This window comes from Salvelinus namaycush, unplaced genomic scaffold, assembly GCF_016432855.1.
Source record: "Salvelinus namaycush isolate Seneca unplaced genomic scaffold, SaNama_1.0 Scaffold117, whole genome shotgun sequence".
Classification (NCBI taxonomy): domain Eukaryota; kingdom Metazoa; phylum Chordata; class Actinopteri; order Salmoniformes; family Salmonidae; genus Salvelinus; species Salvelinus namaycush.
In genome coordinates, this window is record NW_024057864.1 from 384,758 (window position 1) to 403,085 (window position 18,328).

General features: G+C 41.7%; 1 protein-coding gene across 1 annotated transcript; it reads left to right on the forward strand.

The window, feature by feature from the left end:
* Positions 1–780: 780 nt before the first annotated feature.
* On the forward strand, positions 781–8,441 carry LOC120035965 (zinc finger protein 239-like; the record flags this gene model as incomplete). The annotated part of the gene is made up of 3 exons (XM_038982452.1): positions 781–895; positions 5,180–5,394; positions 7,794–8,441. Coding segments are annotated over exons 2-3 (847 nt in total), but the record flags the coding sequence as incomplete, so codon positions are not given.
* Between the last annotated feature and the right edge of the window lie 9,887 nt (positions 8,442–18,328).

Genomic DNA, 18,328 nt, shown 5'->3' on the forward strand with positions numbered 1-18,328 from the left:
AAGCTGTCAGGCATTCCCTCGGCAGCAAGAGCCTCTCGGTGGATGCTGCAGTGTACCCAAGTGGCGTCGGGAGCAACTGCTTGCACGCGCGTTACCACTCCACTACGTCTCCCTGTCATGGCTTTTGCACCATCAGTACAGATACCAACATGAGCAGCAGCTATGTTTGGCTACATACGGACCGTTAGTGGAGTTACCGTGAGCAGCGGTTAATGTGATTGGATGTTAATTATTTGACTAGGCTACCTGTATTTGACATTTTGTTATTTCGCTGAACACTAGATGGTTTAATTTTATTTTTGGCAGTGAAACGAGGCAACTCAGGCGAGGGGGGAAAAAAACTCACCCAAATGTATAGCCCTGTTGGAAAATATTAATGGACTGTTTATTAATGTGAATCACATTTTTAACACCTGGTCTACGGTATCCGGAAGGATGCTGTTGTGAGCCATGCCTTTCAAAACACTAAATGGCACTTCATGGCTACTGTCTGTAACGCCTCTTCTTCGTTGAAAGTGTATTATGTTGGTAGATTGTCTTTATCGATGACAAGTCAGTATAGTAACATTATTATAATAAAGGATAACAGATGCTATACACTGTTGTAATAATAACATCACACTGCTGATAGAAATATAATGTAATGATAGCTGTTTTGTTTTGGTTGAAATATATATTTTCGTTTGTTTTGCCTGACTTCTTTCCGTCAAAGGCCGGTAAAACATGCACAATGACTACGCTGATACGACACTCACGAACATTTCCTGCAGCATCTCATAATCCAGACCAAACTCACTCGGGAAAGTGGATACATTTTTTCGGTTTGCTCTACGAGACCTCACCATTTCCTCGAGTTATTTTCACCCAATCATTAGCTACAGAAAATCAGTTCCAGGTAACCTATTGCTAATTTCAAACTTTTTAAATTACGCTTGTAGCATGGTCTGTAAACCAACTCATTCAACGATGAAACGGCAAGTGGTTGCCGAGGCCTGGCTTTGTTCTTATCCCAGCTAGCTAGCTAGCCGTTAGCTAGTTAGCTAGCTACACATCTCCCGTTCGTGTAGCTAGCTAACATGCTAACTTTATTTCAGGGTCACGATTAAAGTGTGACTTTTATTTAATAGTTAGCCAGCTGTCGACTCATCGTGAGTAAAATGACTGTAGCGATGAGTTGACTAGCTAGCTAACCGGCTGCTCATTGTTTAGCCACAGATAGCCAAACCAAATAGTTGTATAACTAACCTATCTAGGTAGCTAGCTAGCATAGTAGGACTAACCGTTGCTAAACTACCCGGCTACCGGTTTATGCAAACAGTTAATCCTTTGAACAAACCTATAGTGTATTTGCGCAAAATGGTACGCAGCATCATCTGGATATTTGTGCAACAAAAGTTCAACCTTCAGCCTCCATTTCTGGCAAGCCGTCCACGTATGCACTTATGCATACGTTCGATAAATTCAACGTATGCACCACACAGAACGCACTGCAACGCAAGGCAAACCCATTGTTCCGTTGGAAATAAATGAATGTACTTCTGGTGCACCAAAATGCAATGATGGTGGTGGCGTGATCAAGGTGTAACCATTTATCCATAACGTTTTCAAAGCAAATTAAGAAGGAATGTCTACATAAGAATCAAAATTCGGGTTTCCATCAAAATAATAAGGCCAAAGATTTTTTAACTAAAGCAAGATAAACCACAGCCTGTCGTTTCAAACTCTGTGAAATGCGCCGTGTGCAGTAACTCAATTGGACTTTGCACTCCTAAATTAAAAAATAAAATAACTTTGGCAAGGCTAAAGTCTACAAAACTTTGTCAACTCTGTTCATAACAGATTTTAGTTTTCGGAACAGAACTGTATTGAGAGAATGTTTAACGATCAAGACAATTTACAGAATGTAGTTCAAAATCCATCTTCTCCCACTGCCCGCCAGTGGGCTTCCTCTCACTACCGTAGTGAGTTGAACCACCAAGCAGATGCTTCATATTTATACATCCAGTGAAATATCTGTCTCATTGTTCTTTCCGTGATACAGCTGTGACGCAGGCAATAATAACTAAGTATTTCCAGGTCATGGATCTTCTTATTCTATGGTATAATGGCATTCTCAACAATTGGATGTGCATTCCGCCACCACCTGTGGGGTGGATAATAAGGATCCGGGTATTTATTATATTATTTTTTTCATACAAACTATCAAAAAAGAAATTAACTAAACAAAATCAACCTGCTTTTCTGTAAAAAAAAAAAAAGGGAACTAATTCTAATCAGGTCCCTAAACAGGCTCAGAAGACTCCTGTGAGGACGGGACATTTCCTAGCGACAATAGTCCTTGCTGTGCTTCTGCCGTGAAGTCTTGGAGACTCAAAAACATATCTGCTGCAGATATGATGTCCAGCTTCTTGGACATCTTAGACACTTGTGCTGTACAATTTAATCACTGTGGCTATAAATGCCACACAATACACCTTCTTCACAATGAGTGGATCCAGATGCCTCCCCCGCCGTATCTTCAACACTGTTGCCTCTTTCGACTCTCTTCACCGCCTCCACATAGGAGATCAGCCATGATTTTTTGACACCTCGACCTCCCTAACAGGACACTCAAGGAAGTATGATCCCCACCACAGTTGCAACATTTTCCATTCACCGATTCTTCAATATCACACTTCTCCCATCTGCAAACATTTGACCATATCCTTTACAATTCCCCCGACTGTAATGGTTTGGACATAAACCCTCTCACTGCATACCTCACATATCCAAGCTTCACATGTTCAGGTAGAGTCTCCTCAAACAACAATAATATCGATAGGCTTTTCTCCTAACTTCTATTCACCATAGGGCTCAGGTGACGTGCACTGACCACACCTGGGATGCTCTCAGTGGTGCAGCTGTAGAACTTTTTGAGGATCTGCCAAATCTTTTCAGTCTCCTGAGGGGGAAAAGGCATGGTTGTGCCCTCGTCACGACTGTGTTGGTGTGTTTAGACCATGATAGTTCCTTAGTGATGTGAACACAGAGGAACTTGAAGCTCTCGACCCCTCCCCTGTCAATGTGAATGGGGGCGTGCTCGGCCCTTCGGTTCCTGTAGTCCACTGTCAGCGCCTTCATCTTGCTGACGTTGAGGGAGAGGTTGTTGTCCTGGCACCACGCTGTGTGTTGTCGGAAAACTTAATGGTGACTCACCTAGCTGTATAGTGCCATAAGCAAACAAGAAAATGCTCATCCAGAGACGGCACACCTAGTGGCCGGTGATCAGTTTTACCTCATTTCTACCAGCATGTCACCTGTGCAAAACTCTAAATCACCTTTACTACACATACAAAGCTCTGACTCGCTCTCCGTTTGGAAAATCATCCTCCTGATTCCTGCTTACAAGCAAAAACTCAAACAGGAAGTACCAGTGACTCGCTCAATACAGAAGTGGTCCGATGAAGCGGATGATAAGCTACACGACTGTTTTGCTAGCACAGACTGGAATATGTTCCGGGAATCATCTGATGGCATTGAGGAGTTTACCACATCAGTTACCGGCTTCATTAATAAGTGCATCGATGATGTTGTCCCCACAGTGACTGTACGTACATATCCCAACCAGAAGCCATGGATTACAGGCAACATCTGTACTGAGCTAAAGGCTAGAGCTGCCGCTTTCAAGGAGCGGGACACTAATCTGTACGCTTATAAGAAACCCCGCTATGCCCTCTGACGAACCATATAACAGGCAAAGCGTTAATACAGGATCAAGTTTGAATCCTACTACACCGGATCTGTCGCTCGTTGGATGTGGCAGCGCTTGCAAACTATCACAGATTACAAAGCGAAACCCAGCCACGAGCTGCCCAGTGACACAAGCGTACCAGAAGAGCTAAATGCCTTCTATGCTCACTTCGAGGCAAGCAACACTGAACCATGCATGAAAGCATCAGCTTTTCCGGACAACTGTGTGATCACGCTCTCCATAGCTGATGTGAGTAAGACCTTTAAATAAGTTAACATTCACAAGGCCACCGGGCCAGACGGATTACTAGGACGCATATGCAGAGCATGCACTGACCAGCTGGCAAGTGTCTTCACTGACATTTTCTCCCTGACCCAGTCTGTAATACCTACATGTTTCAAGCAGACCACCATAGTCCTTGTGTCCAAGAACGCCAAGGTAACCTGTCTAAATGACTGCCACCACGTAGGACTCACATCTCTAGGCTGGTCATGGCTCACATCAACACCATCACCCCAGACACCCTGGTCTCACTCCAATTCACATACCGCCTCAACAGTTCCATAAATGACCCAATCGCTATTGCACTCCACACTGGCCTTTCCCACCTGGACAAAAGGGAACATGAGAGAATGCTGTTTGTTGACTGTAGCTCAGTGTTCAACACCATAGTGCCCACGAAGCTCATCACTAAGCTAAGGACCCTGGGACTAAACATCTCCCTCTGTAACTGGATCCTGGACTTCCTGACAATCCGCCCATTTATATGACAATCTAAGGTTGATTATCTACAAGGTTATGGTTGAATGACTGTTTATTTTTTTATATCTTTAAAAAAAAATGTACCCCCTTTTTCTCCCCAATTTCGTGGTATCCAATTGTTAGTAGTTACTATCTTGTCTCATCGCTACAACACCCGTACGGGCTCGGGAGAGACGAAGGTCGAAAGCCATGCGTCCTCCGAAACCCAACCAAGCCGCACTGCTTCCTAACACAGTGCGCATCCAACCCGGAAGCCAGCCGCACCAATGTGTCGGAGGAAACACCGTGCACCTGGCGACCTTGGTTAGCGTGCACTGCGCCCGGCCCGCCACAGGAGTCGCTGTGCGCGATGAGACAAGGATATCCCTACCGGCCAAACCCAATAGGCGAATGTTTGAATCGGCTACTGAGGATGGGGTGGTAATTTCAATCACTGAGTGTTTCAGATATTAGTAATGAATTTTAACTGAATATGCTTGTACTCAACAGCCAGTGTTTTTCTGCACTTATAGCCTAATCTGACTGGCTGTTGCCGTCAATCCTATATTTATTTTATGGAAAAAGGTTTCCTGCTGTATGGGATGTGTGGTTAGCTAGCTTAGATAAATGTTTGTCTTTTCCGCGGCTATACCACGATCTAGGTTTGTGAAAATCCCCCTGAACTCCTTCGGTCTCCTCTTTTTTTAGATCTATCCAGCCTACCATGTCTGAACCGGATTCTGGTTGTGGTGTTCCAGCCCAGAGAAGCTCACAGCGGGCTCCAGAGATGCTGTCAGTGAAGCTGGGTGACTGCAATCAAACAGTGGAACTCAATGTGATTGTCAAAGACGAGGAGGAGGAGAGAGAAATCAATGAGGGGGAGGAGGAAGAGAGAGAGGAGGCCAGGGACTCTGTTGACTCAGGTAAATTCAGGCTAACAACCTCTTTGGTTCAGAGAGGTAAACAACCCAAAATAACCATTGATTTTCTGGTTCATTAAGAAATGTAAACATATGTTTTTTGGTTGTTGAATAAAATGTTAATTCAGAATATTTAGGTAAGTTAGCTGGCTAACTCATTGATTCTGTTTTGTAGTATAACTGTTGAGGGAATTAAATAATTCCTCCATTAATTAAAATCAATCTGTCTATAAGAATTTGTAAGATACTTATTAACATAAAATAGACAGGATACAGTCTTATTAAAATTAGATAATAGTATTTATTCTCGGAGCACGCTCCCATTTGACCATAAACAACAGTTTATATACAAGATATGACGTCATAGGTTACAGAATAAATCTCCTCCTGACCTTTATAAAACAGGTTCAAAAGTTCATTCCAACTTCCCAGCGCACGCACATGACACACAATATAATCTATTCTCCTGAAGGCTCACTATAATTTATTACCACTTTAGCAGACAACTCAAGATAATGGAAGACCTAAAAAGTTACTCACTTCCTTATCTAAACATCTCAGGGCTAAGTTGGGTCAGTTCAACCATAGTTTAATGACCCTTTTTGCTTATTTTATAACCCACAGCACAAATCTCTTTTCACTAGGCGTGCAGAGTTCAATTAGTTATAGTTTTATCTAAATCTAGAAATTGTTTTAGTTATTATCAACAAAATTCCTAACAATAACCCTCAGACCTGACCAAGGCTTTCGACTCTGTCAATCACCGTATTCTTATCGGCAGACTCAATAGCCTTGGTTTCTCAAATGACTGCCTCGCCTGGTTCACCAACTACTTCGCAGACAGTTCAGAGTGTCAAATCGGAGGGCCTGTTGTCCGGAGCTCTGGCAATCTCTTTGGGGGTACCACGGGGTTCAGTTCTCGGGCCGACTCTTTTCTCTGTATATATTAACAATGTTTTTCTTGCTGCGGGTGATTCCCTGATCCACGTCTATGCATAGGACACCATTCTGTATACATCTGGCCCTTCTTTGGACGCTGTTAATTAACCTCCAAACGAGCTTCAATGCCATACAACACTCCTTCCGTGGCCTCCCAACTTCTCTTAAACGCTAGTAAAACCAAATGCAGGCTTTTCAACCGTTTGCTGCCCGCACCCGCCCGCCCGACTAGCATCACTACTCTGGACGGTTCTGACCTAGAATATGTGGACAACTACAAATACCTAGGTGTCTGGCTAGACTGTAAACTCTCCTTCCAGACTCATATCAAACATCTCCAATCCAAAATCAAATCTAGAATCGGCTTTCTATTTCGCAACAAAGCCTCCTTCACTCACGCCGCCAAACTTACCCTAGTAAAACTGACTATCCTACCGATCCTCGACTTCAACGATGTCATCTACAAAATAGCTTCCAATACTCAGACTGCATCCAGTTTGCTGAGTAATCACAGTGCCATCCGTTTTGTTACCAAAGCCCCTTATACCACCCACCACTGCGACCTGTAATGCTCTAGTCGGCTGGCCCTCGCTACATATTTGTTGCCAGACCCACTGGCTACAGGTTATCTACAAGTCTTTGCTAGGTAAAGCTCCACCTTACCTCAGTTCACTAGTCACGATAACAACACCCACCCGTAGCACGCGCTCCAGCAGGTATATCTCACTGGTCATCCCCAAAGCCAGCACCTCCTTTGGCCGCCTTTCCTTCCAGTTCTCTGCTGCCAGTGACTGGAACGAAATGCAAAAATCGCTGAAGCTGGAGACTTACATTTCCCTCACTAACTTTAAACATCAGCTATCTGAGCAGTTAACCGGTCGCTGCAGCTGTACATAGTCCATCTGTAAATAGCCAACCCAATCTACCTACCTCATCCCCATATTGTTTTTATTTATCTTTCTGCTCTTTTGCACACCAGTATCACTACTTGCACATCATTATCTGCTTCTCTATCACTCCAGTGTTAATCTGCTAAATTGTAATTACTTAGCTACTATGGCCTATTTATTGCCTTACCTCCTCACGCCGTTTGCACACACTGTATATAGATGTTCTTTTTTCCCCTATCGTGTTATTGACTGTACGCTTGTTTATTCCATGTGTAACTACGTGTTGTTTGTGTCGCACTGCTTTGCTTTATCTTGGCCAGGTCGCAGTTGTAAATGAGAACTTGTTCTCAACTAGCTTACCTGGTTAAATAAAGGTGAAATAAAAAATTAAGAAATTGCGCAATGCATTGTAATTTGACAATGGCATTATCTATGTGCGATGTGATGCAACAAGTCCCTTGCAAAGTATTTATTTCAATACTCTATTAATCCTAATGTCTGTTGAGTCCTACATTGTTAAACTTAAAGCCTTTGTTCCTCTGTCTGTTTCTTACCCTATATCTGTTCTTACAGGAGAGATCCCCAACCCAGACTCGGTCATTTCCACAGAATCAATAATACCACCTGGTTGTGCGAGTTACCCTTGTCCTCAATGTGAGAAGAGTTTCAGTTCCTCAACTAACCTAAAGAATCATCAAAGAGTACACACTGGAGAAAAACCTTTTGACTGCTCTGCATGTGGGAAGAGTTTCAGTGAGAAAGTAAACCTTAAGAGACATGAGAGAGTACATAGTGGAGAGAAGCCGTACCACTGCACCCAATGTGGGAAGAGCTTCAATCATTCTGGAAGCCTTAAGGAACACGAGAGAATACATACAGGGGAGAAGCCTTACCACTGCTCTCTGTGTGGAAAGAATTTTCGTGTCGCTGGAGGCCTAAAGAATCATCAGAGATCACACGGTGGAGAGAAGCCTTACCACTGCACTCAGTGTGGGGAGGGATTCACTCAGCTAAGAAGTCTTAAAAGTCATGAGAGAATACCCATTGGAGGGAAGCCTGCCTGTGCTTTCAATGTAATTGTCCAAGAGGAGGAGGGTGAGAGGGACATCAATGTGGAAGAAAAGAGAGAAGTTGAGGGAGAGGAGGACAAAAGTGCTGTAGTAGACAGTGCATGTCAGAGCAAAAACCAAGCCATGAGGTCGAAGGAATTGTCCATAGAGCTCCGAGACAGGATTGTGTCGAGGCACAGATCTGGGGAAGGGTACCAAAAAATTTCTGCAGCATTGAAGGTCCCCAAGAACACAGTGGCCTCCATCATTCTTAAATGGAAGAAGTTTGGAACCACCAAGACTCTTCCTAGAGCTGGCCGCCCGGCAAAACTGAGCAATCGGGGAGAAGGGCCTTGGTCGGGGAGGTGACAAGAACGTTACGCTAACCGTATTACCGCCACACTGGGGGTCATGATGGCAGTTAAATTCCACGTGACCGTTTAGTCACAGTAATTAGGCTTCTCCAAGCTCTGATGCAGCTGATAGTTATTAGTAGCCTACCAAACGTGCTTAACTGCCTGGTACTCAGCATTCTGTTGTCCCTCTAATCACTCTGGGATCAATGCAAATGTAATCCAAAATCTAATCAAACACTTCATGATAATGGTCCATTCTAAATCAAAACTAATTTCACACACATTATTTGGTAAATGTGAAGACAACATTAAATCAAGAATAGTCTGATAGGTGACAATATTAGCTTGTGAATTATATATTGTCACTTGTGAATGATGTACTGTCACTTGTGGATGATGCCCAGCTCGTGCAGTAAGGCAAGAAACAGCGTATGTATGCCTTTTTTGTTTGTGACTTTTTCAAATCAAAATTCGAGGCCTTCTGATGAGAATATTATCAAGTGCTTGTCAAAATTGTGAATGAGAGACTGATGAAGTGTGTGCAGTTTGCAGACTATTTTCAAATCATCATTAAGAGTCCCATCGTGCAGGCTTAGAATGTATTAAAAATCAGAACTTATATCCCAACGTTTGTATCATAACTAAAGTTGCATAAGTAACTCTACATGAAGCATATAGGAGGACAGGCTTCTTTGTTAACGTTAATCGTTTGGAGAAAATATCCTTTCTATTTTATTAAGCTGTATTTGTCATACTATAAAATAAAATAATTGAAAAAAATAATGCCACGGAATTCTAAGCAAATCTTGTCTGCTAAATGAACTAGTGTAGCCCACAGCCATATCAGGACCTAACACAAGGACAACTTTTACAGAGTATGCTATTCTGTTCTTCTGAAATAGACTACATTTTTATTCATATCATGTTTCTTTAGACCTGTCTAAAATAAATAATGGATTTATTGTGATGTAGGCTACGTTAAATGGATGTATTAGACTTTCAAAATGTTCAGGCCTTTATGGTAGAATGGCCAGACGCAAGCCACTCCTCAGTAAAACGCACATGACAGCCCACTTGGAGTTTGCCAAAAGGCACCAAAAGGACTCTCAGACCATGAGAAACAAGATTCTCTAGTCTGATGAAAGGAAACCAGGCACCGCTCATTACCTGGCCAATACCATCCCTATGGTGAAGCATGGTGGTGGCAGCATGATGCTGTAGGTATGTTTTTCAGCGGGAGGGACTGGGAGACTAGTTAGGATCGAGGGAAGATGAATGGAGCAACGTATAGAGAGATCCTTGATGGAAAACCTGCTCCAGAGCACTCAGGACCTCAAACTGGGGTGAAGATTCACCTTCCAACAAAACAACAACCCTAAGCACACAGCCAAGAGTGGAGGAGGAGGAGTGGCTTCGGGACAAGTCTCTGAATGTCCTTGAGTGGCCCAGCCAAAAGTCAGGACATGAACCCGATCGAACATCTCTGGGGAGACCTGAAAATAGCTGTACAGCGACGCTCCCCATCCAACCTGACAGAGCTTGAGAGGTTCTGCTGAGAAGAATGGGAGAAACTCCGTAAATACAGGTGTGTCAAGTGTGTAGCGTCATACCCAAGAAGATTTGAGGCTGTAATCGCTGCCAAAGGTGCTTCAACAAAGTACTGAGTAAAGGGTCTGAATACTTATGTAAATGTGATATTTTGTTTTTTTATTTGTAATAAATTAGCAAAAATGTCTAAACTATTTTTGTTTTGTCATTATGGATTAGAGTATTGTGTGTAGATTGATGAGGGGGGAAAACAATTTAATCAATTTTAGAATAAGGCTGTAATGTATCAAAATGTTTAAAAAGTGAAGGGGTCTGAATACTTTCCAAATGCACTGTATATAGACAGGTGTGTGCCTTAACCAAATCATGTCTAATCAATCAAGTTGTAGAAACATCTCAAGGATGATCAATGGAAACAGGAGGCACCTGAGCTCAATTTCAAGTGTCATAGGAAAGGGTCTGAATACTTATGTAAATAAGGTATTTCCATTTTTTTTTTTTATCCATTTGCAAAGGTTTCTAAAAACCTGTTTTCGCTTTGTCATTGTGGTGTATTATTGTGTTTAAATTGCTAGCAATTGTTTTATTTATCCATTTTAGAATAAGGCTGTAACGTAAACTGCATCTGCATTGTTATCATAGCGCAATGCTCTTTATTACGGGAGACAGTTTTAGTACTCATCACTGCATTCTCTACTATGAAGTTGGTTGGCCCTCTGATAAAGGAGAGCCGCACACTCTAGGAGCTCAGATGCAAAAATATTTAATTTACCAACGTTTCGACAGGCAAGCTGTCTTCATCAGGGTACAATCACAGACACTGCGGGATGACTCGTTTATATATAGTGTCAAGACACACAGGTGTCTGTAATCATGGCCAACAGTGGCCTAATATCATTGGTTAATTTCTCATATTAAAACGGCATAGAATGAGCAACATACAATAAATACGGGGACAATTCCACGGGGACTCAGGTGGCAAAAATAACCATCATTGGGACAGCGCACAGATGATTTCTGTGAGCGCTGGTGTGCCATCCTGAACAAATGCTCTATTGATTTAATGACATTAATTGTTGACCAGTTGAAAAAGGATTTTAGTGAAATGGATAACACGATTAAAGACAAACGCACAGCTCTACAAATAGCTGTTAATGATGATGTCATATTCAATGAACTGATGAAAACTAACCAAGCGCTCCAGGACAAGTTGTCTACAGAAATAAAGGAACTTAAAATCAAGAAATTCAACCAAGACAAAAAAGACAAGGCCGAGGATAAAGTCTACTTCTGGAGAAACCCTGACAAGAGAGGTCCTGCTCCTCCTCTCCATGGCAGACGCAGGAGGGATGCCGCTTACTTCGATCCATCCCGGTCTGACCAACACTCTACAACCAGCGCCTCATCGGCTTCCAGTGGTAGTTTTTTATTCAACGAGAGACTGGACGGACGGAAGGGCGGAGGTGGCCGCAGGCACGCACATCGACGAGATGCCGCACCCGACGGGGTAAGAAGAAACGACTATCAGAGGCAGAGGAGACCGTTCACACGGTCCCAGAACCCACGGGACTGAGTGTTTTCAATTTATCAAGCAAGATATTGAGCCCTGCCCATGTCTCTTTGCTTAATAAAGGGTTATCTTTTGTGCCTACGACCCAGTGCAACGACTTTGATGTTAAGGTAGACATGTTTAAGTTTTTTAGAAACATCCGTTTAAGGGAATACTTTAGCTCCCCTAATCCTGACATTTCTATTGAACCAGTATGTTGCTCACCTGCACATACTCTGACTCCTTTTAGAAGCAAGAGTTATTTTATACCTCCAACCAATCGCAATCACTCTATCGAGACATATTGTAGACTTGTTGAAAAAGATGTTGCGCAACTCCTTAAGAACAAACAGGAGTCCAAATCTTTCCACAATTTACATAAGGATGAAAAACAAGCTTTGCTTGATTTACAATCCGATACCTCAGTCCTTATTCGTCCTGCTGACAAGGGTGGGTCGGTTGTACTTATGGATAGGGCAGCTTATGTAAATGAGTGTCACAGACAGCTGCTTGGCAACACCTTTTACAAGAAACTCAGAAGTGACCCCACTTCTCAATTTCAGAATACTATCTTAACTGTCCTAGATGGGTATTTAGGTTGTGGTCAGATAACCAAAAAAGAACATGACTTTTTGGCTATTCAACACCCTAAAATTGCCACTTTTTATACTTTGCCGAAATTACACAAGAATGTTACTAAACCTCCAGGGCGCCCTATTGTAGCGGGCATTGATGCAGTAACGGCCCCTCTTTCTACTTTTGTTGACTTATTAGACCACTCGCAGAACAGCTCCCCTCCTTTGTAAAGGACACCAGAAGTATGATCTCTATCATAGAATCTCTTGATCCTCTCCCTGAGAACACATTGTTAGTTACTTTTGATGTTGAGTCGTTATACACAAATATTCCTCATGAGGGCGGTATTGAAGCTATGGAACATTTTCTTCTGCAACGTGACCCCAATAAACTACCTTCCAGTGAATGCATTATAACATTGGCTGAAATAGTACTTACACACAACTATTTCATGTTTCTAAATGATTTCTTTATTCAGACGAAGGGTACTGCTATGGGATCCCCCATGGCTCCTAACTATGCTAATTTGTATGTGGGTTACATGGAGAAACAGTCTATTTTCAATCCTCTCAAAAATGTTTTCTTGCCTAACATCATTATTTGGAAACGGTATATTGATGATATTTTTGTTCTATGGAGGGGTGATGCAAAACAGCTCCAGGCGTTCCATGATTTTCTTAACTCTTGTTCTGAACATTTGAGATTTACTATGCAATCTGATACATGTCAAATCAGTTTTCTTGATCTTCTGATCTTGTGTGAAAATAATGTTCTATACACTGATCTTTACAGGAAACCTACTGATCGTAACAGTTTGTTGAGGGCTGACAGTTGTCACCCACTTCCCTTGAAAAATAGTTTGCCCTACAGCCAATTCTGTCGAATCAAAAGAATTTGCAAAAAACAATCAGATTTCGACAGAAATATGGCTGAGACGCAAAGAAAGTTCAAGGAGAGGGGGTACAAAAATGATCAGATTAATAATGCCATTGAGAAAATTCAAAACAAAACGAGACATGACCTTTTTCAAGGGCAGTCTCGCAAAAAGACGCATTCTTGCATTCTAACTACCCGCTATTCAAAGCGCTCTGAACAAATTAAGGGAATCGTTCACAAACATTGGCATATTCTAAAATCCGATGATAGTCTCGGTAATGTGTTTTCTGACCTTCCCTTGGTCGTATTTTCGCGGGGCAGAAATCTCCGAGACCAATTGGTACACTCTGATTTACCACCCCAAGATATTCCTGAACAACGTCTATTTGCGCCCCTACTGGATGGAAATTATAAGTGTAATGGCTGTGCTCAATGCAATGGCACTTATAAATGCAGATCCTTCAAACATCCACAAACAGGGACATCGATCCCAATCAAAGGTGTTATTACGTGCTCCACTAAGGCAGTTATTTATCTTATAACTTGTCCTTGTGGTAAAACAAAGCGTGAATTAAAAGTACGTATCTCAGAGCATCGTAGCACCATTAGGTACAAAAACTTGACTTACCCAGTTGCGGCCCACTTTTTGGAGGCAGGCCACTCGATTTCATCTTTGCGTTATATTGGCATCGAACATGTCACCCTCCCTAGGAGAGGGGGTGACCTTGATAATTTATTGTTAAGACGAGAGGCTGCTTGGATATTTAATTTAAAGACCCTTGCTCCCTTCGGTCTTAACGTGGACTTTGATCTGAAGCCATTCTTGTGATTGTTGTGTTTGTTGTGACTTTGCCATTGTGGTTGTTTGTGGGCTTGTGTGGTCTTTAGTGAGTCTATGATCGTATGCTATCCATTTGTATTTATTGTATGTTGCTCATTCTATGCCGTTTTAATATGAGAAATTAACCAATGATATTAGGCCACTGTTGGCCATGATTACAGACACCTGTGTGTCTTGACACTATATATAAACGAGTCATCCCGCAGTGTCTGTGATTGTACCCTGATGAAGACAGCTTGCCTGTCGAAACGTTGGTAAATTAAATATTTTTGCATCTGAGCTCCTAGAGTGTGCGGCTCTCCTTTATTTTCAAGTTTTCTACTCCGCTAGCCAGCACCTCGCCTATATAGGTGTGCGTTTCTTTTTCTTCTAGTTTGGCCCTCTGTGATGTCATCACTGCATTCCCTACCAGCAAGTTGGTTGGCCCTCTGTGATGTCATCACTGCATTCTCTACTATGAAGTTGGTTGGCCCTTTGTGATGTCATCACTGCATTCTCTACCAGCAAGTTGGTTGGCCCTCAGTGCCTGGGCTGGAATAATACATTATGAACTTTCTCTTGCATTTCAAAGATGATGGCACAAAAAAAATCATGTTTTTTTTCTGTGTATTATCTTTTACCAGATCTAATTTGTTATATTCTCCTACATTCATTTCACATTTCCACAAACGTCAAAGTGTTTCCTTTTCAAATGGTATCAAGAATATGCATATCCTTGCTTCAGGTCCTGAGCTACAGGTAGTTAGATTTAGGTATGTCATTTTAGGCACACACACAAAAAAAAGAGTCCGATCCTTAAGAGATTTAAAAAAAATATCATCCAGCTACTGAAGCTACTTCCTTAACATTAACAGGCAGTACTACTGTAGCTACTTCATTAACATTAGCAGGCAGTACTACTGTAGCTACTTCCTTAACATTAACAGGCAGTACTACTGTAGCTACTTCCTTAACATTAGCAGGCAGTACTACTGTAGCTACTTCCTTAACATTAACAGGCAGTACTACTGTAGCTACTTCCTTAACATTAGCAGGCAGTACTACTGAAGCTGCTTCCTTAACATTAACAGGCAGTACTACTGTAGCTGCTTCATTAACATTAGCAGGCAGTACTACTGAAGCTACTTCCTTAACATTAACAGGCAGTACTACTGAAGCTACTTCCTTAACATTAACAGGCAGTACTACTGTAGCTACTTCATTAACATTAGCAGGCAGTACTACTGTAGCTACTTCCTTAACATTAACAGGCAGTACTACTGTAGCTACTTCCTTAACATTAGCAGGCAGTACTACTGTAGCTACTTCCTTAACATTAACAGGCAGTACTACTGTAGCTACTTCCTTAACATTAGCAGGCAGTACTACTGAAGCTGCTTCCTTAACATTAACAGGCAGTACTACTGTAGCTGCTTCATTAACATTAGCAGGCAGTACTACTGAAGCTACTTCCTTAACATTAACAGGCAGTACTACTGAAGCTACTTCCTTAACATTAACAGGCAGTACTACTGTAGCTACTTCCTTAACATTAACAGACAGTACTACTAAAGCTACTTCCTTAACATTAACAGGCAGTACTACTGTAGCTACTTCCTTAACATTAACAGGAAGTACTACTGAAGCTACTTCCTTAACATTAACAGGCAGTACTACTAAAACCTGAAAAAATCCAACCAGGAAGTGGGAAATCTGAGGTTTGTAGTTTTTCAACTCATCGCCTATCGAATGCACAGTGGGATATGGGTCATTTTTCACTTCCCAAGGCTTAGAAGCTGTCAACAGTCTTTAGAACCTTGTCTGATGCTTCTACTGTGAAGTGGGGCCGAATGAGAGGGAATTGAGAAAGGTCTACCATGACCTGAACATGTGCGTTCATGTGAGAGCGAGCTCTGTTCTATCGCATTTCTGAAGACAAAGGAATTCTCCGGTTGGAACATTATTGAAGATTTATGTTAAAAACATCCTAAAGATTGATTCAATACATCGTTTGACATGTTTCTACTGACTAACGGAACTTTTTGACATTTCGTCTGCTTTTAGTGAACGCACTTCGTGACTTTGGAATTGTTTACCAAAGGCGCTAACAAAAGTAGCTATTTGGACATAAATGATGGACAAATCAAACATTTATTGTGGAACTGGGATTCCTGGGAGTGTATTCTGATGAAGATCCTCAAAGGTAAGTGAATGTTTAGAATGTTATTTCTGACTTCTGTTGACTGCACAATATGGCGGATATATTTTTGTCTTGATTGGGCTCTGAGCGCCGACCTCAGATTATTGCATGGTTTGCTTTTTCCGTAAAGCTTTTTTAAAATCTGACACAGCGGTTGCATTAAGGAGAAGTGGATCTAAAATTCCATGTATAACACTTGATCTTTGATCAACGTTTATTATGAGTATTTCTGGAAATTGATGTGGCTCTCTGCAAAATCACCGGATGTTTTTGGATATACTGAACATAACGCGCCAATGTATACTGAGATTTTTTTTATATAAATATGAACTTTACCGAACAAAACATACATGTATTGTGTAACATGAAGTCCTATGAGTGTCATCTGATGAAGATCATCAGAGGTTAGTGATTAATTTTATCTAATTTTCTGCTTTTTGTGACTCCTGTCTTTGGCTGAAAAATGGCTGTGTTTTTCTGTGATTTGGCGGTGACCTAACATAATCGTTTGTGGTGCTTTCGCTGTAAGGCCGTTTTGAAATCGGACACTGTGGTGGGATTAACAACAAGATTACCTTTAAAATGGTATAAGATACTTGTATGTTTGAGGAATTTTAATTATGAGATTACTGTTTGAATTTGGTGCCCTGCACTTTCACTGGCTGTTGTCATATCGATTGCGGGATTGCAGCCATAAGACGTTTTAACAGGCAGTACTACTGAAGCTACTTCCTTAACATTAACAGGTAATACTAGTAGTTCAACAAATGAAATAGAAACCAAAAGTAAAGTTCCTGACTCCTCCTTCAGTCTGAATTTGGAACATTCCTGTTCGTGGGCTTAGGCCACTGACCCTTAACCTGGATGTTCTTTTCTGCGTTGTGTACTATTCTAATAATTTGAAGTTTGATGGTATAACCATTTTAACTCTCCTACATACAGATCCTTGCGACATGGGGACGTGCATTATCATGCTGAAACATGAGGTTATGGCCGACGGATGAATGGCTCAACAATGGGCCTTGGGATCTTGTCACGGTATCTCTGAGCACTCAAATTGCCATCTATAAAATGCAATTTTGTTCATTGTCTCTAGCTTATGCCTGCCCGTACCATAACCCCAATGCTAACATGGGGCACTCTGTTCACAATGTTGACATCAGCAAACCGCTCGTCCACATGACACCATACACATGGTCTGCGGTTGTGAGTCTGTTTGGACATACTGCCAAATTCTCTAAAATGACATTGGAGGCGGCTTATGGTATAGAAATGAGCATTAGTTTCTCTGGCAACAGCTCTGGTGGACATTCCTGCAGTCATCATGCCAATTGCACGCTACCTCAAAACAGTGGCCTTTTATTGTCCACAGCACAAGGTTCACCTGTGTAATGATCATGCTGTTTAATCTGATTCTTGATATTCTACACCTGTCAGGTAGATGGATTATCTTGGCAAAAGAGAAATGCTCACTAACAGGGATGTAAACAAATTTGTGGACACATTTTGAGAGAAATTAGCTTTTAGTGCTTATGGAAATTTTCTGGTATCTTTTATTTCAGCTCATGAATGATGGGGCCAACACTTTACACATTGCGTTTATATTTTTGTTCGGTGTATGTTGGCTAGACCTTCTATAAATCAATCATTTCACCGTATTAGCGTAAAATAAATATAGACTATGCAGAGCCGTTGGTCCATTCGGATCTATCAGCTGTAGTTACATAGACCCGAGATCCGATGACAATCAAACAGGACCCACCCTGACCCGAGGGACAAGTTAGAATTTCAGACCAGAACGGCCCGGGTCTCGGCTATATTGGGTCCACCGGGACCTTGAAGACCTCTAATTGACATCCAAAGTTAACACACTCATATTGTTATGTCATGATCTGCTTGTAAACTGTAAAATATCCTTCAACTGAATTATAAATACAAACAGTTCCAACTGTCTGTGTGGCTCCTCTTCTTCATTGAAAGTGTATTATGTTGGTAGATTGTCTTTATCGATGACAAGTCAGTATAGTAACATGGTGATAATAAATTAAGGATAACAGATGCTATACACTGACTGTTGGAATAATAACATCACACTGCAGATATAAATATAATGTACAGTAATCCCTCGTTTATC